The following is a 25,622-nucleotide window of genomic DNA, read 5'->3' on the forward strand; positions in this document are numbered from 1 at the left end:
CCTGTGTATATTCAAATGTTTTTTGGACATCAGAACTATTTTTTTTTAGAGTTTATTTATTTATTTGACAGTGAGAGAGAGACAGCCAGCAAGAGAGGGAACACAAGCAGGGGGAGTGGGAGAGGAAGAAGCAGGCACCCAGCGGAGCAGGGAGCCCAATGCGGGGCTCCATCCCAGGACTCTGGGATCACGCCCTGAGCCGAAGGCAGATGCTTAACGACTGAGCCACCCAGGCGCCCTGTCAGAACTATTTCTGATCACCTACACTCTATTTACTTTTTTGAACTTTTACCTGCATCTTTTCAATGATTTTTAAAGTCTGTGGTACTACAAATTGGAACTGTGAGATTTTCTTAACTTTATGTTTAAAATAATCCTTAGATATTACCCCATCACACACATACACCACCACCACCACCATTGTATAGTTCACATAAAGTTAGAAATTGCTCTAAAGATTGGATGAATGAGTGGCTTATGCACAGATAAAAACCAAGAGACTTTATCCTAAGAATCCCACAGGGAGTGATTGTTAGCTGAACAGAGATTTTAGTGTGAACATCCTTTAAGGGTATAAATACAAAAATGAATATTATGGAACACCTATAATAAAAATATATGAAGGGATATAGTTATTACCACATTGCCACCAGTATATTCCTGATATATGAATTTATCATATATATATTTTTAAATTTTATTTTCAGGTTGGTAACCATAGGATCACATAATACATATGAAATAAGGATATTTTTAAATGAATGAGTGATTTAGAAAGAATGAATTTGTTTGTATAACTTGTGTTTCTGATCTCTTCTTATTATTACTGGAAAAATAACCAAAAGGAAATTTAAAAAAAAAAATAGCGAGAATATCACATTCAGTAATAATCCCTTTATGTTTTATTGTCAAAAACTGTTCTACAATTTAATTTTTATATCACTAAGTGGAGCTTTGATTCACTATAATACAGCCTATTAGAAAGAATGAATCAATTTAATATAGTATAGGGCATGTGAAAAATTATTTTCTAGATTTTCACAAGGTTTAATAATACAAAAATTACATCATTGCCAATATACCTCAGTAAATCAAAAGAAAATATCTTCCATATTATTCATGCCTCAGAAGTTCAGGGGATCATGGAGGAAATTCGCAGCTTAATAACTACAAATCCAGTATTTCTTTTCCTATACAAATGACATTTCTTGCACTTAATAGAACACTAATTAGAAAGCACAATTACAGTCAGTAACCACTTAGCATTTGTCTCCCTGCTGCAGGTATCCAGTGTTCGGAGCACAATCCTGCATTAAGTCTCTCAGGGGAACGGATGGTGTTGTAAGATGCAGCATGTAGCCAGAGCTTATTTTCCAATCTGGGTCTCTCCTAACAGAATTAGTTCATAGCCCCTTTAACCTTTCCCATCCACTTTCACACATCTGGATGCATTTTAGGTGTGGTATTTGGAGTCATGCCAGGGTTTATTACCATATGGAGAAGTTTTCCTATGGTCTCAAGTAAGTCCTGATATTTCAGGGGAGGATGAGATTCGTCCATTCATCACTTTTATGACAGTTGACAGTATAAATAGGAATTTTTTTTCAGACATATAAAGTTATATACAGGTTGTGCATAGTAATTTTACTGAGAAACTTGGCAGACATTTGCTTTCGTGAAGATGGGAGTCATAACTGAGTCATTCTTTTAAAATCACAAGTTCTATGTGATGTCAATGATCACGTGATCAGAACACCATAGAATATAAACAAAATGTAGTGAATAGATCAGAAATGAAATTTTCTGTGAGATACAAAAGAGTGGCTCATTTCTTGTTTTGATTACTTTACTTTAAAATCTGATTTGCAACTTATAAGAGTATTAGTAAGAGGCTTCCAGAAGCTTAAATCCTTCTTATTTCTGCAGAAAACAAACATATCTGTGAGCTTATCTTGGATATTATCATTATACATCATCGTCTGTAGTATCATTGAAATTGTACTTATACATGTTTTAAAATACAAAAGGAAAACAGTTCTTTTTCCTTTTATTTTTCTTACTAGCATCTCTTAAAAATGATATTTTTGCTTTCTTTTGATGTAAAAAAAACATAAGACTATTCAATCAGGATCTTTAAATGAGCCATCTTCATTGTTCTTTGCACAATAATAGGAAATATTTACATAGTGTGAAAAAAGCGACTTTCTGCTAAAATATTAAAAAAAGCTTATAAGCATAAATATTCAGAATAAATAACATATATTATTAAATCATATTTATTAATAATATAATCAATTTAGATATAAAATGGACTTCGAAAGTTTCACATACTCTATGTTAAATGCTAGAGATACAAAAATAGCAATTGTTGTAATCTAATATATTACATATAATCTAAGAAATCATCATATTCTCATAGGTGTCTGAATTTAACAGGTGAGAATAAATTTAGCTCTGCTCCACATGATCGACATTAAAATGTTCTATTGGAATAAATGAAATTTGAATATACAGCCTTGTTGAAAAGACCACAGGTGATCACAACAGATTCAGTTTATGAGATCCGCACACCTTCTGCCCCAAACATGAAGATATATGCTAAATTTCTTTTGTAAGTTTAAAACTATACTCTTGGAAAGTCTGTAGATACGCTGGCCTCCCACGATGCACACATTTTCTTCTTCAGTAATTCCCATTCTCCAAGTTCTAAGAGCTTATACTTCTCAAAGCATACTTCCTTCTATCTATGATAAATAACTTATATCAACACAATTAATTGATGAATGTCAAAGCAATGAGACCAGTTTATTCTTGTAAACATATCTTAAAAGAACAAGGCTTTTTGTGATAAGAGATATGGTTACATTTCTTTGTGCAAGCCCTATCGTATACTTACAAGCTTCAAGGCTCTGACAAATATTGTTAATTGACTTGCAGTATTAATTAAGTTAATGATCCAAAATTTGGCTTCACGGTGCTCCAACACAGCAGATTTTTTTGTACTAGAAGCACGTTAGAGTAATTCAAGCTGCTTCATTCTCCAATAAGCATTAAGCCATTAACATGAGATTTAAGTAGATAGATGTGTAGGGAAAAATACAAAATTTGCTGCTGACTTCTAACTGGATAATAGAGCATGAACTTTCCAAACCTGAGAAATTTGCATTTCAAGGCTTTCCTTTAATTCTATGTAAAATTATGACATCTTTCCTTCACATAAAATAGTCTTTTTAATAATATTTAAATTGCAACACCGAGTTTTCAAACCATGTCTTCGAATCTAGTATGGCAACCTCTTTGAAATTCACTAATTGTAAAAGAAAAAAACTCATCAAATGGAGTACTCAAACTAAATTTTTGAGTGGTAAATAATTTATATACTCTAACACCAACATATTAATAAGACTATTTTTTTCAAACTCAACAATAAATTGATTTATTTAACTCCTAGCAGAGTCATTTTTTATATTTTTAATATTCATCTACTAGAGAAAAGTAAGAAAATAAAGCTCTGGTTTAAATTAAAATGCAAAATGAAAGCTTGATTTTTTTCTCATACTAATGTCTATATTGTTGTATACTCAAAAAATCAGATTCCATTGAGAATTTATTTTAACTTTCAAAAGAAATTTATTCTCAAACTAATATTTTCTTAGTTTGTAGCTTCTTCCGCCATTTCCATAGTTGTATGTAATAATACGTAAGTGAGTCTTACTTAATTTGGGGTTTCTTTCCGTCCTTAATTTTGGACTAACTGAAATAGCCTATAGTTTATATTTACATTAAACTCAGATGTCTATGTTAAATTCTAATTTTGCAAGGGTAAGATAACAAATTTATCTAAATTACAAAAACCCCACCTAATTTTCTTCTGTTGTTATTGTTTAAACCAAAATTTTAAAAGGCAGTCTTTTCTTACAGGATTCAAAAGAAGGTATAATTGAGGTTTATGGTATCAAAGACTTGTGTTTTATACATTTATATATTTTTTCTTGGAGAGGACATATGTCCAAATATTTGAGTAATTGTTCATGGCTCCCTAAATTGGTTACCCTCTGTTCCCCTTTTCCAATCTTCCAGAAGTAAAGTTGTAATTTTGTAACCCACTAACTTGTTTTCATAGTATTAGACTAACCACACTTACAAAATGTATTCATCTATGTACAGCTGACTCTTGAACAACATCGGTTTGACAGTACTACAGATGTATTTTCTCTTCCTTATGACTTTCTTAATAGCATTTTATTGTCTCTAGCTTACTTTATTGTAAGAAGACAGTATTTAATACATATAGCATACAAAATATGTGTCAATCAACTATTTATGCTATTGGCAAGGCTTCCGGTCAAAGCAGGCTATTAGTAGTTAACTCTTGGGGGAGTCAAAAGTTATATGTGGATTTTCAACTACAGGAGTTGGTTTCTTTAAAAGCCCTCTGTTGTTCAAGGACAACTGTACTCAAAACAGGCTACTTTTAATGTAATTCTAGAAGAAATTTTCAAAAAAAGAAAAATGAAAACTTACCTAATCCAATAGCACATGTGAAATTTCTTATAGTGGAAAAATGCAAGGAGTGGTTGTGACTTTTGTGGTAGCAAATAAGTAATTAAAAGTACAGCCAATAGGTCTTATTTATTCTCTATTGGGCAATAATAATACTAAGGAAAAAAATCCATTTCTCTAGAATGATGTGTCAGAAATCGAATTGGAGGGGCGCCTGGGTGGCTCAGTGGTTAAGCGTCTGCCTTCGGCTCAGGGCGTGATCCCGGCGTTATGGGATTGAGCCCCACATCAGGCTCCTCTGCTATGAGCCTGCTTCTTCCTCTCCCACTCCCCCTGCTTGTGTTCCCTCTCTCGCTGGCTGTCTCTATCTCTGTCAAATAAATAAATAAACAAAATCTTAAAAAAAAAAAAAAAAAGAAATCCAGTCGGAAAGCACCATAGGCGAGTGTTCTATGACATTTCACCTCTCTGGTGTGATACTGTACGGGCTTATAATAAGGTTGCTCTGCCTGTTTCTCCAATATAACTCAGTGCTACAATACTAAAAACCTAATTTCTGTGCCTCTAGATTGGTTACTTGTTTATTTTCATTATTTTCCCGTAGAATGGAAAGGTATTCTAAAAATGTTACCATTTTGCCTTGTAAGGAGGTTCCCAATTTTATTTATAAAGAAAAAAATGTTGTTTATGACCTTGTGATGTAGAGAATCGTGTTTAGTTAGCTGTGTCATGAGGTCTGACTCACGCTTATAATTTTAAACTAGAACAATTGTGGCTGCATAATCAAACCACAAAAACAGAACTAAATTAAACAAAACTTTGTGTTTTAAGCATAGTAATCATGATGAAATGGATTATCTATGCTCGACATTAAGTCTAGTTGTGCATATAAAACTTGCATGTGTTCGTAAGATATTTAATAAAAACATTAGTGTAATCATGCTATGAAGTAGAAAATAGCTTTACAGAAACAAACTCTATTTAATTAAACAATGAAACCCCCATATCAATGAATGGAAATTAAGACAGAACTCTATGTCTCATTGTTTCTGGGAATTAGAAAACTAGAAACTATTCTAACAAATAAATTATTGCAATAATTTAAAAGTATGGAAAAGTGACATTAGAGCACATTTGTATTTACATAAAAAAATTACTACCATCACCACAACAAAAACAAATAAGACTGGCCATATACTCTACATTGGCTTACCTAGAGGTTAACTATTCAATCACAGCTTTGCAAACCTTGGATATGGGAGCAGACCTACATTGGTCTGCGCCATAGTTTTATAATTTCTTAGGCAAAATATTAGCCTTCAAGAGACTCTTCTCATTCATCTATGGAATGTAAATGTTTCCTATTGCTTGGATTCATCTCCCGCACTAAAATGGAAAGGCCATGTTCTGACATTTACCTGGTTTTTTTTGAGTGCCATATCCCCCCCCTTCCAGCCTTCCTGGCCAGTAATAGGCACTCGGTCGATATTAGTTGATTCAACTTAATAAGATGATCTATGAGAAGTCCTTATAAACTAAAAAATATGCTGGTTGGGTATTAATGCTTTAGAAAAAAGACAAGGTATACATAACCTGTAGTCAAGAACAAATCTTAAGTATTTGAAATATATGATGTGTTTCCTGATTTCTTATTCTGTTTCACAACAGATATGTGTCAGTAAAGGGGTATTTCTTGAGAGTGAAAGTATTTTAGTTTGACAGGCTAAATGAGACTGATTCTTACCTTTAAAAAATCTGAGTCAAGGAAATCTCTACAGTGAGAATTTTACTGTAAAAGTTTCAAATTTCATTATAAAATTGGAAAAGGAAGCAACCGGAGAAAAGAAAGAGAAAATAAATTCAGTGAAAACATTTAAATATGTTCACCATTTGTGATTTTCCTGAAAACAGTGGTTCCTTCCAAGATGATTATGTAAATTATTTCCTATTTTAATGCACATCTTTACAATTGAATAACTAAGTAAGATTTTGAACTGAGAGGTATTCCAGTTTTCTCATGTCAAATAAAATATTCTTATATTTCTTTTCTCCAAGATATGATCTCTCAGAATAGATTTTTACATATGGTTATGAAGTAATGGTATTAATATATTTATGCATAAGATTTTTTTTTAACCAGTTTGATACTTTTCAGGGAAAACGTGTGAATCTTCAGTCAATTACTGTGAATGTAACCCCTGCTTTAACGGTGGTTCCTGCCAAAGTGGTGTGGAGTCATACTATTGTCATTGTCCATTTGGTGAGTATAGCTTAGTTGTCGATATAAAATGTCAATCTGTTTTGGCACACAGTTTGGCAATGTTATTTTATTGTGGTCATGAGTGATTAAGAAAATATTAGTTGTTGTACACAGAAGGTTTTAGCAAAATAAAAATGCAAAGATTTAATAATTTTTTAAAAAGTTAATTATGGAAATGCCAGTGAATATATTTCTTCAGTTATTACTAGAAAAGTAATCAACTCAAGATAATTGAATTTGATGTTGTCTCCTCAGGACATCTCCCCTCAAATATTTACGGATGACTTCTTTTTAGCTTGGAACCTATCAAAGAAAAAAATCTTTTAAGCACTATCTGACATCACTTTCTATTTAAAATCTTTAAGGATAATTAGCCAAAGTGTTTTCTGTTTTGTTTCGCTGCTTTTCTTTTTTACATTAATTCAACCACTTCTAATAGAAGGATTTAGTAACTAGATGTGCAGTTTTCACGATAGGCTTTTTGTAGTTACTACCAAATAACTAATCACAATTCAGACTAACATGTTCTTCTGAGAAAGAAAGTCATTAGAATTTTTCTGTACACATTTGTATTTATTCACCATGATGGAATGGACTAAAAGATTCCTTTCAGATCTCACTCAAATGTTACCCAGCACTGGGACAGCCAAGGACTATGAGAACAGCTCTGGAGAGAGTTTTATTTTAACTTGGATTGTTTCATCAGTTTGTGATTACTACACTTATTTGAAGGATACTTTACCCCACGATATAGTATTTATCTCCAGATGTCCTACAGTAATTAGAGACCCTATCTCTCTCCATAAACAAGAGAGGAGAAAGATATTTTTCTAGTCTTTCCTTAAGCAATCACTGAGCTCCATGGACTCTGAGAAGGGACATCAATGTGTAGTTGTGAATAGAACTTAAGAAGAATCTGAGGTTTCTAGTAATAGTAAAATGTAGTGTTAAGTCATTTTCAAATAACTCCACAGCTCTATCCCGTTTTATTTTCATAAAGCACAACATCGGTAGAATGATGAAGAAAAACAGAATATAACTATCTAATTGTGAGCAATGCATTTTAGCAATGGTTCTGAGGCCCAGAAATTGAGGGCTTTGTCTAAAGTCAAAAAATGAAAACAAAACAAAACTACCCCAAGATGATACAGTGACTAGAACACAATTTTATTTTCAGTCCAGTATGACATTTACAATATCCCTGCTTTTTAAAATTTCTCTGAGATTCTCACCAACAAGGCCTCCGAAGCAGTGAAAAGCAGATTAAGGTCAAAAGAAGCACAACTTCAGATCTCCCAAAACTTCTTTCAGTAATCTCTTATAATCCTAAAGGGTGCTGCTTTCGACAGATAACCGCAAGCAGGTTTCATGGTTTAACTTGTGTTTGGAATGAAAGATAAGGGGATTGGAATGGAAAGTGGAAAAAATGATTTTCAAGTGATTGAAGAAAGGTTTTTACATTTTTAGAGATGCCTTTACGTTGCAGTTGCAAATATGAGGATTTAAGATAATTGATACAAATAGAAACAGATCGTGGCTGCAGTGCAGCTGATACAACAATCATTGCCTATTGGGCAAAAGTGTTTCGGGGGTCCAAATGGACGTTGCCCTCACCCTACCAGAGAATCCCAGGGGATTAGCTCAGCAATATAAATTAGAGACAGATCGCATGCAGCTGGCGGTGCAAATTTCTCCCTTCATTTCCCTTAGTGGCAAAAAACAAAAAGCAAAAAGCCCATGATTTAAACTTTGACATTGTCAGTTGGCAACAGAAGATTTATAAAAGAAAAGAAAACAGAAAACCTTGAAACAATAATACATGACTTGAGACCAGAGAGATAGAATTAAAAGGACAAAGTATTTTCCTTTTCAAATTGAATGTGGGTGAAACATGCAAATACAAATGACAGACGGAATGCCTCAAACAAATAGCTGGAGGTAGTTACACATGCATCCTATAAAACAACATCTTAACTATAATTTTGAAGTTGGAAAAAAAATTTGCACTGTTTACTTTCTCATCAGTGAAAGATTTGTTGTTTGGATTTTTAAAATTTTTTTAGATTTTTATTGTTTTAGATTGTATTTTAAAAAAACATAAAGTGCTTAAGATTTTATAAAGGGAGCCTGTATAATGATAATTTCATATGTATGGATATATAGGTGTAACTACCCACACACAGAATATTCCTTATTTTAATAATTTCTCTTGATCTTTATGTAGTTTTATTTCATAGCATTTCATCTGAAGGGCCGTTTTAAAATTTTCCTTAAATTTTATTTTATTTCAAAACAAAAATCTACCTTTCTTTAGAAATAATAACAGGGGCGCCTGGGTGGCACAGCGGTTAAGCGCCTGCCTTCGGCTCAGGGCGTGATCCTGGCGTTCTGGGATCGAGCCCCACATCAGGCTCTTCTGCTATGAGCCTGCTTCTTCCTCTCCAACTCCCCATGGTTGTGTTCCCTCTCTCGCTGGCTGTCTCTATCTCTGTCAAATAAATAAATAAAATCTTTAAAAAAAAAAAAAAGAAATAATAACAAACTCTTTAAGAAGAAAAATATTCTATAAACAAATATTTTCATGGTTGAAAGTATCTGAATTGATTTGTATAAAAATATAGGACATCTTTCCAGCATGTGTATGCTTTCTAGATATATTTATATTCAATTTTTTTCAAAAGATTTCATTTATTTATTTGAGAGAGAGAGAGAGAGAGCAGGGGCAGGGGCAGGGGCAGAGGGAGAAGCAGACTCCCCTCTGAGCAGGGAGCCCAATGTAGGGCTCCATCCCAGGATCCTGATATCATGACCTGAGCGGAAGGCAGATGCTTAACTGACTGAGGCACCCTACATTCAATTTTTTAAAAAGATTTATTTATTTATGAAAGAAAGAGAGAGAGAGAGAGAGAATGAGGCAGGGAGGGGAGAAGGAAAGGGAGAGAGAAACTTCAGCACATTCCACACTCAGCACAGAGCCCGATGCGGAGCTCTGTCTCGCGACCCTGAGATCTACCAGAGCTGGAACCAAGAATGGAATGCTAACCTACTGGGCCTCCCAGATGGCCCTATAGTTAAGTTTTAAGCCCATATTCATATTTTTATTAAAACTTAGTAAGGAGAACACATAGTACAAATTGTTTTCCTCAATAATCTATTTCATTTGTGTAGTTTATCTTTGCTTTTTCTTTAATTTTGGTTACTCTTTCTGTATATAAAAGTAAGGTATATATAATATAGTAAATGTATATTTAATATAAATAAACTTTTAAAATTTGTTGTATATATGTTACATATATAATATAAATTAGAAATATAATACTATATGATATATATCATATAGTTATGATACGTATAAATAAATGTATGACCTATGATATACACAATATATATAATTTCTATAATCTCTTTGCTTTTTAACTTCAGTTAATGTTTAAAAATAAATAATATGCATATTTCCTACACATATGATCTCATCCTTGACAGAGCAGGAAAAGATAAACAACACAAGCTTTTATAGCAGCTTCTAGGCCATTTTAATTTAAAGAACATTTGGATATAAGATGTGGTGCAGTCAAAACAACTAGACAATCAGTAGATCTGGCCTCAAATTTTGGCTCTGTCTCCCAAGGTTCTGTGACCTCGGGCAAGTTTTAAATATCTGTAAAATGATGGCATTAGTTTCTTCTAGCTGAACAATTCCCTGACTCTAAATTTAACGCATTTACGGGAGATGTACAGCCAAAATTAAGGAATGGAACCTTTGCAAGTTAATAAGAATCATGATGTATTGGCATGGGTTAATTTTCCAATCATTTGCTACAGTCGACTAATATTTGTGGGAAAAGAATTTTGGCGTAGCATTGTAACATCAATAAAACTCATTTTTCAAGTTGAAAAAGAACCAGCACAAACAAGTGGGAATGCTGGATTTCAGAAAAAAGCAGAAAGCTATTTTAAAGTAGCCTGTTATAAATCATACCCAAAGAAGGTATAAAACAAGAAGAGATAAAAACTTAAGGCAGTTATTCCTTCCCTAACAGCAGTGATTCCCTTCCCTGATCTTGTGGCTCTTGAAAATACCACGAGGACAGGGACTAATATTTTTGAAGGTCAAAACAAAATTTACCATCCTCAACTGAATTGAAATTGTTTTTGACAATTATATATTATAAAGGAAATAGCTCTGTTGAAAATTACAGCATATTGAAACTTTTAAAAGGTTGACAAACTAATTTTGAAAGGTTTCCAGGAAAGAAATCTCTTCAGACATACTCCATTCCACTAATTCTAATTTTTACAAATGGGACCTACTTAGATATGTTTCCTAGTTGGCTAAAGAAAAACACATACAGCAGTTTTTACCTCTTGTATGCTTTAAAGATCATTAATTTGTTCTATTTCAATTTAATTTAGACAATTTTCTTTGGAGAATAATGCAAAAAAGGTTGTTAAAAGCACAATTCATAATTGTAATTTTAAAATATCTTAAAGTCATTTTCTAACACTTCACTGGAATTTCACATGTCAATTTGTTAATTCTCCCATCTACAGGTGTCTTTGGAAAACACTGTGAGTTGAATAGCTACGGATTTGAGGAGTTATCATACATGGAATTTCCCAGCTTGGACCCCAATAACAACTACATCTATGTCAAATTTGCAACTATTAAAAGTCATGCTTTACTGCTTTACAACTATGACAACCAGACAGGGGACCGGGCTGAGTTTTTGGCCCTTGAAATTGCTGAAGAAAGACTAAGATTCTCTTATAACCTGGGCAGTGGTACATATAAACTCACCACCATGAAGAAGGTGTCAGATGGACATTTCCACACCGTGATCGCCCGGAGAGCAGGAATGGTAAGACATTTCATTCTACGGTAAAACTTGTTTATTGCTGTAATCCAGTCAATCAGGCCTTCAAGTGAAAGCATGAATTGAGGTGCAAATTTGACCAGTTTTGTCATGAACTACAGCAGCCAAGAGGTAATGTCTATTCTTTTGCTCATGACAACTATTTCTCACAAAAAAAAACTTCTCTCAAAAACAACAAGAGGTAGCAAAATAAAGAAAACATCCTAGTGCATAAACATTTCGTTTTATACATTTCCTATATATGTTTAAGGCCACGTCAGAACTGTATTTAAAATGGCTACTTTTCTAAGTATCCTGCCTCTCACTGAAGAAACAATTTAAAAACAGATGAAAAAACTTTTCTACAAATAAATTGTTGACAAAAGATGATACGAACACATATCCCAATACAGTAGTTAGTAACACTTATTGTACCAGAACTTCAACATACTGTCATCTGTGAGCTCTATGACATGGTATGACAATGAAATTTTGTTTGTTGACTATCTAAGATACTCTCAGAATTATACACTCAATAATATTAAAGATTTCTATATTATATTCCATTTAATTATATGGCTCTCATATTACAATAAGATGGTGCATATTTACTTAGTATTTATGCTCATTAAACAAGTATTAAACAAGTTTTTCTTTATAAAGGAAAATGCATGATGTATTTTCCCTATTAGTGCTTGAAAACATTTGATATAGAGCAATAGAACGGAAAGGCTTATTTATTTATGTATTCATTTATTTACCTTCCCAACTGTCTCTTCATGGATTCCCCCCGTTTTCAACAACAATCAAACGTTTTTGAAAAAGTAAATGCTAACAAAAACCATTTAAAAATATTTTTGGATTTAACATCAAACTTTTAAAATTATAACTCTTTAAAATTTACATAACAGCTTACAAAAGAAATAGAATTAAAAAGCATGAAGTCATGTAATAACATAAAAATTAGCCAAAAGAACAAAATAAATGCTCTGACATCATTTTTAAAGAAGAACTTGAGATCTAAATGATTACAGTTTTATCTCTTAGCTCTGTGGCAATCCTGGAAAATATAAAAAATATAATGAGTTATATAGTTTTGAAACTGATCAAATGAATCATATATTTGTCTGATGATACAAATAATTTTAACGCTAAAGTTTGGGAACACTATATTGTTGGACCACATATAAGCCACTTGCAGAAAGAACCTAGAAAATGTTTTTTACCATGATTTTGTTATTTTTTCTGTGATCCATAGTTTTTAAAAGAAGTTTTTGTGCCCTTTATAATTACAAATTTCATAAAAGCATAAGACAGAGCAATCTTATTATATTAATTTTTTTCTGACAAATATAGATAACAAGTGGTCTTTATCAAAGGACTAAATTCTCCATTTGTTTTTAGGAATACTTTGAATCCATGTGTTTTAGGGCTTTTTTAATGACATCAGATACAATGGCTTTTCTGTCCTTGACTCTAATATAAAATAGGAAAGAAGATTTAAACAATTTTTTAAATACAGAAATATTTTCATATACGGGAAAAATAATAGTGATGGGTCTAAAGATGCCCAGATGATTTTATCATCATCATGAAGGTTAGATGCTTGGATATGCATCCACGGATACCCCCACATCCACTGTGTTGCATTCAAGGTTCTAACAGGTTATTAGATGTAGTCTATTGAAATATACGTGAAGAAACAATATAAGTATTAGTGAAAATTTATGAATCATTTTCATTATATGTTGTCTTCCATTTTCTTATGAATTTGGTGTTAATATTCTGGAACCATAACTTTTTTCTGAGATATTTAATTTATAAAATAATTACTTAACAAAATTACCCATAACAATCTGAAAATGAAATACAAACAAGAATAAAATTTAGTAATAACAATTGCAATTTAGAGCTTTGATATATGAAAAATAATTTATTTAAAAAATCTACTTGAAAAGTACTCATTTGAAGCCTTGATTTGATAGTAATTCCAGGTGCCTTCGTTTATCGAAGAGGGGCTGAGCAGAAAATAAAAATTTGGTTTATAAATGGGAATAATATCCCCACATTTTGATATTAATGCAAAGATTAATATAAATCATATCTAAAATTTTATATATTTGATATTAAATAGGTGCTTGATAAATGTTAGTCATCCTGAGTTTCCAAAAACACTGCCCCATACAGCCTTTTGAGGTTAAAAAAAAATCTTTTACTTAATCTCAATAAAGTTTTAATTATGAGTAGTGCCTAAAAAAGTCACACTGACTTCTTTGAATCCTAATAGGGGTATAACACACAAAACTTGGAAATAATAAGTTTTTAGGTTAGTAATAAGTTAGTATGCTCATTTCTGCCTGAGATTTTTAAAACCAGCCTAATACCAAACTAATATGCTCAGAGAAAGACCTCTAGGAGAATACAGATTTTGCAAATTCCAACATTCCTGGTTAGCAGTTTACCCCAGCATTATCGAACCTGACAGAATTAGAACAAACACGTGGAGTCCGCTATCTATATTGTATATCGGCGCTTCCATGAGCGATAATGATTTCTTAACCATGACAGGACCCTAATGCCGCTAGCAGGTAGCACCTCACCCCAATTCTCCAAGCATATGTGAGATAACCATATTGCTAAGATGTTGTCAACAGACTTTAACGTAGAATAAATGATTTTATCTGATGACCTCCCAGGTCCCGTTAAATTTCATGAAGATTTAATTCTATCGCACTAGCATTTGGGAGCAAGAGGGAGGGCAACGAAAGAGGTATGGCGTGTATGCCAAAGAGGATAGAGAAAAAACGCTTTCAGTTCATTTGTAGTATGTGGCTATAGTCCTCAAGTTTTAAAGAATCCCAAATGTGGAAAAAAATACCTTGGTCATTAGTTCTTCAGTCAGAGGAAAAAAATGTCTTCTTCTTTTAAAGAACATCCAAAATAAGGCCCCTACTGGATTTTGAAACTGCCATTTTCTGCAGTTCAAAGGGATTTTGTTAGAAACTGGCAAAATCATTAACTTCTCAGCTTTGAATCATTGAATAGACAGGATAGAAACATCTCAATTTACAGCAGTACTGGTAGAAAAATTCAACGCTAAGAGAAAGCGCATTTAACTCTGAAGATTAAGTTGCACAAGCTGCTATTCAAATAAAACTTCCCCTCTGGCGTTCTTTCTTTGTGCTCTATCACGAAGCTTTTAGAAAATAAGAAAAATATATTAACTATTAAGACTGACTGAAATACGATGCCATTATGTAAGGTGGGTTTTCTCCCCCTAGTTGAGACATTCGTAAGTATCTATGTGATATTCTGTAGTTTGCGATAACTTTGAGGGTCTCCAGAATGGAGGGACACTTTGTATAGTATACGGAGCGAGAGGGGTTAACATTTTGTTTAGAAATAAATTAAAGGGATTGTGCTTAAGTCAAGTCATCAGCATAAGCGACACAAATTACATCACAAAAACCTAATATTGCTTTTGAGATCAAATGTCACTCAATTATTATAGAACACTGGAAAAAATTGACTTTTGAAAGAGTTAACTAAGTGGGGCATGCAATTTTTGACATAGAATTGGGAGTGTAAATGTTTCCTAAAAGTGTTAGTATTTGTTATAATTTCCTTGAAAAGGTGGCCAGAAAAAGATTTACATGGCTCATGAGAATTTTTTGGATGGGGTTTATAATTAGTTCTAATAATTAACTGATAGAAATATTTTTGAATATTTTAGCCAGTGGTATTTGATGCACAACAATTATAAATTGACCTCATTCTTTGTTTTTGAAATGTGAGATATTTAAGACATACTTTTACAAATCTCCATCCAAATATAAATTTTTACGGACAATCTCTGAAAATAATATCCACTGTTGGTAAACACTGGATGTTAAGGAAATGAATCATTTCCCCATGTAATAATTCAGGAAGGCAAAAAACCTGATGCTTTTGCATATAAGACAGGTGTAATGTTAGTCAACTTGCTTACCTCCCTGTGCTGTTTCTCAAAAACATTCTTATAAATTAATATTTGCAAAGTATTTATATTTTTATTATATAATGAACAAATTAGTCCCATTCTGTGGCATTCAAGTAAATTTAAGTAGAACTCTTTACTTCTGGATCTGGGGTCAGGCATTCGCCCATGATTTACTGGTCATGTTCTGAAATACCACATTGTGAATACCTTATAATTTCACCAACTAAAATTTGTGAAGTTTTGTCGGTTGCAGGATTTTACTGCAGTTTGGGGAATGCAGGAGGGACAACACAGTAGAATCGCAGAGCACAGAATAACAAGAATACACAACCTTGGTCTTAAACTGGACCACAGACATCTCTAGTGGCCAATGCTCAATAGAAAGAACCCTGATTTCTGTCATATTCCTGAACCTTGTGACCATGATTTGATGACTCCATTTATTGATCAAATAGAGTATTCAACATTCATACGTTCTAGTAAACAGAAGAGTTTTGTCTCAGGTGGTATGCATCCCTTGGAATGCAAAAATGGTTACTGTTAGTAGTAATTTAATTACTATTGGGGAGTTTCTACTGTATTGCAATAGATAACAATGCATTCTGATAATATATAAATATACTGTAATACACTATTTATAAATAAAGATTCTTATCATAAGTGGAGGAGCATCTAACTGACTTGTTTACTGTCTCAAACTTTAGTACAAGTATAACAATTTTCATAGATTGCTGTAATAGTATTTATGCTGTACTTTGAAAATATTTTTGTAAATATGATGAAAATATTACTGGAATAAGACTTCTGAAAATCAGAAATCTATGTCTTTTCATTTGTTAGAATAGCTGGGTAATACCTTAAACGTGTTTCCTAAGATTGTAACCCCAGGAAGCTGTCCCATATGTCCCATAAGCTTCCTGTATGATATTGTAAGAGACATTAATGCATTTATAGTTTCTCATTTATAAAACAAAGGGGCTGGAGAAGATTTTTCAGAGTACCCTCCCACCTCTTATATGTAATGATTTCACAATTTTAGACACGTGAAGGAAGTATGTACCCAAAATTTGATACTGTAATTGTAACTAATTGTTATCACAATTTCAAAATCATGTCCATGTAGAAACAAATGCTGGGTAGTGTTGGCTGAAAAGGACAATGGGGATGGCAGAATCCAAGTTGAATGTTTCCTTCTGCTTTATAGGCAGCTTCCTTAACTGTGGACTCTTGTACTGAGAACCAAGAACCAGGGTATTGCACTGTCAGTAATGTGGCAGTTTCAGATGACTGGTGAGTAAAACTATTAGTTTGATCTTTATTATTAACTGACATGAAAAAGGAAATTATACAGGGGTGCCTGGATGACTCAGTCAGTTGAGCATCTACTCTTGATCTCAGCTCTGGTCTTGATCTTGGGGTCATGAGTTCGAGCCCTGCGTTAGGCTCCACACTGGGCGTGGAGTCTACTTAAAAAAAAAAAAAAAGAAAAAAGAAAATTGTATGTTTAAAGATAATTGTATTATGCTAAGTGTTATAAAATTTTACAATAGTTTGTCCTCTCCAAAGGAATTTTCATGCTGTAAAATAAAAATTTAATAATTTGTATACAGAATATGTAAAAATGGCGTGAAATGAAGTGGTAGAGACGAGGATAAAGCTAGAGGAAGGAAAGACTAACGTAACTATACTCTTTGAGATGATTCATGAAATCACGGCATGTGACCTGGGTCCTGCAAGGTTAGTCTAAGGACCCCACTTGTTTTAAATACCTTCCCTGAAAGTTGTACGTGACAATTATCCACAGATATTTTTCAACGGTACCTCAAGCTGAAACACAGCATTATGCAGTCTAAAACATAAGTGATTTTAAAAGAAATAACAGAGAGGGGCGCCTGGGTGGCTCAGTCGTTAAGCGTCTGCCTTCGGCTCAGGGCGTGATCCCAGCGTTCTGGGATCAAGCCCCACATCAGGCTCCTCCGCTGGGAGCGTGCTTCTTCCTCTCCCACTCTCCCTGCCTGTGCTCCCTCTCTCGCTGGCTGTCTCTCTCTGTCAAATAAATAAATAAAATTAAAAAAAAATAACAGAGAAAAATAAATATCGACACATCATCCATGGCATTAATTAAATTATTGGCATCATTATCATCTTGTAGTGAAGAAAAGCTATAAACTAACATTAATATTAGAATTTTCACTATTTCTCCTGCGCTGTATCTTCTTTCTAATAACATGCTTCCTCTTGCTAATTCAACATTGTTTTATACATCCCATTTGACTAACTGAAAATGTCATTTCCATAAGTTTTATTATTTTTCATACCTTGAAAAACCTAATAATCCTGGAGAAATCTGTTAGAGGATATGCACCAATAGGTAATATTTTCCATTCAAATTTACCACGCTATAACACATGCCAGAAAAAGTTATGTTCATTCCTTTTAAAACTAAACATTCTACTGAAATCTATCATGTTGGAACTAATATACTTATCTTTGCTCTCTTATGTAGGACTCTTGACGTTCAGCCAAATCGAGTCACAGTTGGAGGTATCAGATCTCTAGAACCGATCCTTCAGAGGAGAGGACATGTGGAAAGCCATGATTTTGTCGGGTGTATAATGGAATTTGCAATCAACGGAAGGCCTCTGGAACCCAGCCAGGCTTTGGCAGCACAAGGCATCCTAGATCAGTATGGCAATTTTATTTCATACTATTTTAAAGAAAAAATGCACAAAATTTACATAATTGAGCATCCAAAGATGAGATTATTATGCCAAAGCCCTAAAAGCATCAAATGTTTTACATTGTTTTCAATTTTAAATATTTATTTATAGTTGCTAAATTTTGTTTGGCATAAAATGTGATATTTAGTTAGAAAGTTAACTCTTGTTTTCTGGAGTCTAAGAAAAAATATATGTGTGCACGTATGCTTGTATATGCTTCATGTTACCTTAAGTAGGTTGTTGGGAAGATTATAATGACTTAAGTAGAGTAAATCTCACAGAAAAGAACCTGGCACATAATAATATATAAATGTTAGAGACAATGTAGGCCAAAAATGATTTGATATTAAAAAGTTTTAGATTCAAACATGTATATTTTCAAAAACTGGATACATCTTTAACAGGCAATAATTTGATTAATTGTAAAACATTTTATTTATTGGGACCCTCAGTGTTCCTCAAACATACTAGGTACACTTTCACTTCAAGACTTTCTTACTTGCTGTTTCTTCTGCTTGGAATGATCTTCTACCAAATATGCTTTGCTCTTTCAGTTGGTTTAGGTCTTTACGCGGGTGGGTCCTTCTTTCACTGATGAATCTGGAGGATCCAGCAACACCGCCCCCCCCTCCAAAAAACCTCCCAATACTCTTTGTCTATCTTAATTTTCCCATAGAACTTTCTTCATTCTAACATACTACACATTTACCTAATTTTTGTTTTGTTTTTTGACTGTCTCCTCCACAAGGAAAAATAAATACTCCATGACATATGGATTTTTTCATCCTCTTCCATGCTTAGAATAGGATGCTTATAATTGACATACAGTAAGCATTCAATTAGCATCAGGTGAATGAGTTGTCTGGGAAGGAGATGTGTAAGCAAATAAATATGTGGCCTTAGTAACATTAACTTAAGATGTCCTACTCAGGCAAGAACTCATTCAAAGAAGAAATTATCACCTCTTTTTATGTATTGTGTAAGATGTCAGTTTGCTTAATTTCGTCCTTTAGCAAGGAGGCAGAACATGTGCTACAGGACAGCTCCTAGCTTGATTAGAGGCTCGAAATGTAGTTGTAACTTGAGTGTCGAAGAAGTGAGTGCATGAAACTAAGCAAGTTAATAAAAGTTTATATCTAATTTTAACAAATCCCCTCACACACTTCATTATGTGCCTTATGAGTCTTTATTATTATTTCCTTTCAGATGTCCTAGACTAGAAGGTGCTTGTACTCACAGCCCCTGCCAACATGGCGGCACGTGTACGGACTACTGGTCATGGCAGCAGTGTCATTGCAAAGAAGGACTAACTGGGAAATACTGTGAAAAATGTACGCAAGCTGTTTTATCTTCCACTGGAAATTATAATAATCATGAAAAGTATAAATATATGCACTTAAATATGTAACTGTATTCAACGAATTGTTTTCATTCTAAATGCTGAAAATATTAAATGGCGGGAATTGGTAAAAATATAGTTACATTTTCTACTTATTTGGTGTTTTAACTTGAAAAAGAGTGAGATTCTTTTAGAATTATTTACTGAATTTTTAATTTCCATTTTATGAATTTATTAATTTAGTCAATCTAATTTATAGGAATGTTAGACAATTTACAAGGTCAAGGGCTATGCCAGGTTTTGGCTTAATATTATCTGCCCTTAGGGGATATTTCTCCAGTAAATATTTTGCATGTGGTAGAAAAGTATAAATACTAAATGACTGAACATTGAGTTCAAACACCATACCATGTCAGTATAATCTATTATAATTAAGGGTAATACTTGCATTTTATTTTATTGTTTTTTTTTTTTTTTTAAGATTGTATTCGTTTATTTTGAAACAGACAGAATGGAGAGGTGGAGGGAGAGAGAGACTTTCAAGCAGACTCCCCACTGAGCACAGAGCTCATCTCAGGGCTCTATTTCATGACACTGAGGTCATGACTTGAGCCAAAATCAAGGGGCAGATACTTGGGTGCCTGGGTGGTTCAGTTGGTTAAGCATCTGCCTTCAGCTCAGGTTATGATCCTAGAGTCCCAGGATCACGTCCCAAGATCCTTCTCTCATTCTCTCAAATAAAAAAAAAATTAAAAAAGAGTCAGATGCTTAACTGCCTGAACCACCAGAAGGTCCACTACTTGCATTTTAAATTACAATTATTGGATTTGGTTTTGAGTCTTTTTAAATCTTTTTATTAGTTATTTGCTTTTAAATACTAATACTATTTTTAATAAGACATTAGTGGTGTTCAATCCATCTTTAGAACATGGCATTCTCTAATTTTAAGCTGTATATCCCACTAACTAACTCTAACAGGGTTTCTTTCATAAAATTTGCTTCATTTCTAAATATACGGTTACTATACTTTATTTAAATATGCGACTACTACTTAAGTCATCGCAGTTATCTGACCACTTCTTAAGAAGTCTTGATTCTATTAAAGTATGAGAATGAATGGAAATTCATGATCACATTAAGGATATAGTGTAGTCGAAAAGATCTTACTAGCGGGAAGTATAATTACATTTAATTTTTAGGATAAAATCAAAACATTAAAAAGTATGCTGTCACCTAGTGTTTTTTATAGTAGTGAGTATTTATTAAGTAGGAACCCAACTATATCTGGAATATGAAATGAGTTGTTGGCTTGAGAAATACCTGAGGTCCTCTTTTTAAATTGAGATATAATTCACATACTATAAAATTTACCTTTATAAAGTATACTATTCAATGCTATAACCCTTTTGAGTTCATTTGCTTTATGTCCTTTCTTTCGCTATACTCACTGTTACTCTAACAAACTTCTAAAGTTCAACAGTGTGAACATTTTATCACATTATGATAAATTATAATTATACATGACAATTACATATAAAGATAAATTCTATGTGATCACATGATTATTACTACTAATAAAGTTGCTGCAAATATAAATATTTGATTGTGCACTTCTTTGTCCAAATTTGTAATGTGCTAGAGGCTTAAGATTATAAATCATTTAACTATGAAAATGTATACTCATTTATGAATTTTGGAAACAGAGTAAAACTTATTATAAACACATTTTTCAACTCCATATTTTTAACAGGTGGTATCTCTATAGGTATTCATGATTTATAGCATATATCGAATATGTTAATGAATATTTCCCAACTGATTAATGCTTCTGAATTGGATTTAAGCATTTGAGATTAATTTACACAATAATTCACAGGTGGAAATAATTTTTTTCAAGAGGACAATTGGCGACCATTGATTCTAAAATTTTTTATAATTTTTGTCACCTCTAAAAACTATTTAGCCAAATGGACGCATTCATTTTTCTCTTTCTTCATTGGCTTTCAGCTCTTACTCCTGACACGGCCTTATCATTGGAAGGCAAAGGGCGCTTGGATTACCACATGAGTCAGAACGAGAAGCGGGAATATTTGTTAAGACAGAGCATACGAGGTGCCATGTTGGAGCCTTTTGGTGTGAACAGTCTGGAAATAAAATTCAGAACAAGAAGCGAGAATGGCATTTTAATCCATATCCAAGAAAGCAGCAATTACACTACTGTGAAGGTAAGATAAAAGCTAATGGTGACTCCATTTGATTAGACCGCCTGCTGTGTCATGGTTTAAATCACTTCGCCCATAATTTCTGTCCTTTTCTTTACAACCCATTAGAGTTCCGACTAATGCTGGGCACTATTCCAATATCATCTATCTTAACTATTCCCCAGGCATTGGCCAGAGTAACAAAGATCTGAATGGTTTGGTTTCTAAACACTTTTGTCTTGGTTTCGAGTAAAGACCACTGCTAGGTAGGCCAGCATAGAAAGAATTTGTTGCAATCTATTTTGTCAAATAAAAATTTATATTGCTTTCATTTCTCTACTTTTAAACAAAGTAAAACAAAAAGATAACATGTCTTTGAAATTTAGAAAATTTTTAAAAAGTCTCCAAAAATTATTCCAGATACTAATATGTTTATATTAATTAGTGGGACTAGAATAAGGAAAACATTTTTAAATTATCCGGCTTTATTGTGGAGCATAGAGCCAGTTCACTAATTTCACAAGGTAAAGGTGAACCCTGTGAAATTAAGTATCTTTGGAATTATTGTAAGTTAAATCACAGCTGAGTTCTCCAAATAATTTCTAAATAAATTGTTTTTAAAGTTATTTTTAAACATTCCATTTCATGAGAACAATGTATTGATTTATCGTTAGGCTTTTACGTAAGATTTTCACTATAAATGAGATGCTAAACTGGTGAATAATTTCCTTAGATACGCATTTTCCTTCAGCTCAGCTTTCTTAATTTCTAAGACTATCAATCTGCTTTCTTTCCCACAAATAAGACTTCATCTTTTAAATCATCAGTTTCTTTAGTTTAGTTATCTTGACTGATTTCTAGATATCATTTTGATATTATAATTCTATTCACAATTTTTATATGAATTTTGGTAAATTCTGAAGAACATAAACCCAAATTTTTCACCTATAAATTAATTTAGCATTTTAATAAAACATTTAGCCTATAAATTAATATTTTGAAAATCACTAAAAGCTTAGTTCGTGAAGACAAAAAACAATATACATAGCAAATTACTAGGTTTAATTCACCTGAAATACTAATAATAACAGATGTTCACCTCTAAACTTCAGCCTCTTTATTCTTAAAGTTTCTCTTCATCTAAGTCAGCTCTGATTGTTACAGTGCGTGCACGTATCTTTACTAAGTAGTACAAAAATCTTTCTAAAATTCTCACAATCCTCATAGTTCGTCGTTGTCAGCTGTGGTTGATGTTTACTCCTCTCCCGCCCCGGGGACATTTGACAATGTCCGGAGGCAATTTTTTTTCTTGATGAAATGTTTTATTAAAATGCTAAAAACCTTTTTTTCTCCTTTTCCCATCTGGAGGCATTTTTCATTGTCGCCGTGGGGAGCGGGTGCCACCAGCATCTAGAGGGTAGAGGTCAGGCGTGTCACTAAACAGCCTCCGTGGCACAACACAGCACCCACAACCAAGAATGGTCTAGTCCAAATGTCAAGAGTAATGAGGTTGAGAAGCTGCTCTAATCCAATACAAAGAACATCTTCAGGTTATAACTTTACCTCCATTATTGAAACAAAGAGCCCAGTTCAGAATCAATAAGGCTACTGCAAAACAAAGCACATACGTCATTGTATTATGTTATTATCTGGTGTTTATAATTTGCACTGGCAGCGTATCAGAACCAAAGAAAGAAGTGAAGTACAGAAAGAAGTAAACCTTCAGTCTACGAGAAACACTTTTTTGTGTGCGTCGAGAGGCTTTGACACTGAGGTCTGTGCCTTATCTGTTAAGCTGCTTCCAAGTCCTCGTGCCATTTAAATGACATATGAAATATTTCTGTACATTATCTCTTTAAGCCAAGAGACAAAATACAATGTGGTTGATGAAATCAGAGACAGAACTTTTTTTTTTCCTTAAGGAAGAAGCTGAATGTCAGGATCCATTTTTGTCACCATAAAATCTTGCATTTCCAACAGGACAGCAGCATGCAACTTCTCCAGATTTTCTTACATTGGTAGCAAGCGCTTAGAGATTTTTTTTTCCTGAAGGAGAAGTAAATACTAATGAATAAAAATAATGACTAATGCAGACCAAAATGCACATTTCTTTTGTATGAATATTTTGAAAAGCTGCTTTTCAGAGATTAAGGGGCTTGGCAGGTAAAATAAGTAGATTAAAAAACAGTGAATAAGGAGAACAAAAGAGACAAGAAGAGAATGGCTGTTGTAAGTAAGCAGGCAAGTTATTTGGATGATGGGAATACGATCTACTTACACAGGCTAGGAAGCTAGTCAGGAGGGACTGTTACTTTCCATTTAGCTTATCGGTGACTAAGGCCCCTGGTTTTCTTCTTTCTTTCTTTTGGCTCACTTTCTGACAGTTTCTTTCTCACTTTTTTTTCTTTCTCTTTCTCTTTCTTTCTCTTTCTCTTCCTCCTTCTCTTTCTCTTTTTCTCTTTTCCTTCCTTCCTTCCTTCCTTCCTTCCTTCCTTCCTTCCCTCCTTCTTTGCATCAATCTGTCTCTCCCTTCTCCCTCCCTCTCTCTCACTCACAAAGGCACCTAGATGATATTTTTGAGAATGAAACAGAGAGTTGGGTAAATGGGATTTCAAATGGTTTGAGGAGAGAGGATCAAGAGTGGGTAGCAATAGCAATGTGAGAAGAGAGGAGAATACATAGAACAAATAGAATCCATTCAGATAAAAAAGAAGTTAGGCAGAGAGAATTTTAAATAGAAAACCAGAAGGAAGCATACTTGTGTATAATTGTGTTGATGGTATATTTAAAGTGTTTCACAAATCTCCCTTCTTTTACTGCAGACTGTGCATCTCCATATTTGGAGTTTTGTGATCATGTCAGATGATGTACTTTATTTTTGTTCCAAATCAATTCTATTGTTTTGGCATATAGTTTTTATTTTTGTTTTTGAGCGAGGCCCAGTGTAGTGTACAGAGTTGGGATGAGGGACTCAGAGCTCTAGATTAAAAAGTAAGTAAATAAGTAAGTAAGTAAATAAATTAATCAATAAATCTGTGGGTAAATAAAACCAAGCAAAAATTAGCATAAAAATGAGCACGATATTTTCAGAGTTAGGAAGGATATAAGAGCCGGGTAGAGTATCATTGGGGAGAAGCAAAACATTACAAATGTTACAATGCGAACTTGTGTTCTCATTCACCGGACTCCATGATGTATTCTAAAGACTGTCTTATCAGAGTTGACGAATAAAAGGATGCCATGGTTTGGTCTGGTAGGAGGGAAGCGCAGAGCTGAGAGAAGGCTCTTCTTAAGGCTTCTTTCCAAAAGGACTCTGGCTCTCACCAAAGAGGGGTTGCTGTTTTTACTGTGTGTTTCATGAGACATTGCCCATTTGATGAAGTGTTATTGTCATTTAACCACAATTTTCTTTTCTTTTCCCATCTGAGTTTGGTACTGAAATATATTATTATCTAGGGAGACCGCTTTAATAAAATATTACAATATGAATAACGTATGTAAATGTGCTAGGCATACTTTCCACAAAGCAAAAATGAACTGATTTTTAGTTCTACCAGATGTGTTTGCTGCATGTAGAAATAGCATTAGATCCGAGTGACAAAATAACTGATCCTTCCTTTCATCCCTGTCATTTGATACACGGTGCCACTTCATCCCCCGGCCCAGGCACCAGCTCTGTCTGGCAGCATGATGGGACTATGTTCTCTGAACCAAATGTTCATCTTGCCTCATAAATTATTTCATTTTCTAAAGTACTTGGAACACTG

The 25,622-nt window shown here is 33.4% G+C and overlaps 1 protein-coding gene across 1 annotated transcript in view; it reads left to right on the plus strand.

Moving 5' to 3' along the window:
* Positions 1 to 25,622, plus strand: part of FAT4 (FAT atypical cadherin 4) — a 166,279-nt gene that overhangs the window by 134,287 nt on the left and 6,370 nt on the right. Inside the window, exons 11-16 of the mRNA XM_026499300.4 lie at positions 6,659 to 6,763; positions 11,315 to 11,622; positions 16,800 to 16,885; positions 18,102 to 18,281; positions 19,522 to 19,646; positions 21,662 to 21,879. Of these exons, the coding sequence (XP_026355085.2) occupies positions 6,659 to 6,763; positions 11,315 to 11,622; positions 16,800 to 16,885; positions 18,102 to 18,281; positions 19,522 to 19,646; positions 21,662 to 21,879 (1,022 nt within the window). The remainder of the gene's footprint in view (positions 1 to 6,658; positions 6,764 to 11,314; positions 11,623 to 16,799; positions 16,886 to 18,101; positions 18,282 to 19,521; positions 19,647 to 21,661; positions 21,880 to 25,622) is intronic.

Source organism: Ursus arctos, unplaced genomic scaffold (genome assembly GCF_023065955.2).
Source record: "Ursus arctos isolate Adak ecotype North America unplaced genomic scaffold, UrsArc2.0 scaffold_11, whole genome shotgun sequence".
Taxonomy (NCBI): Eukaryota; Metazoa; Chordata; class Mammalia; order Carnivora; family Ursidae; genus Ursus; species Ursus arctos.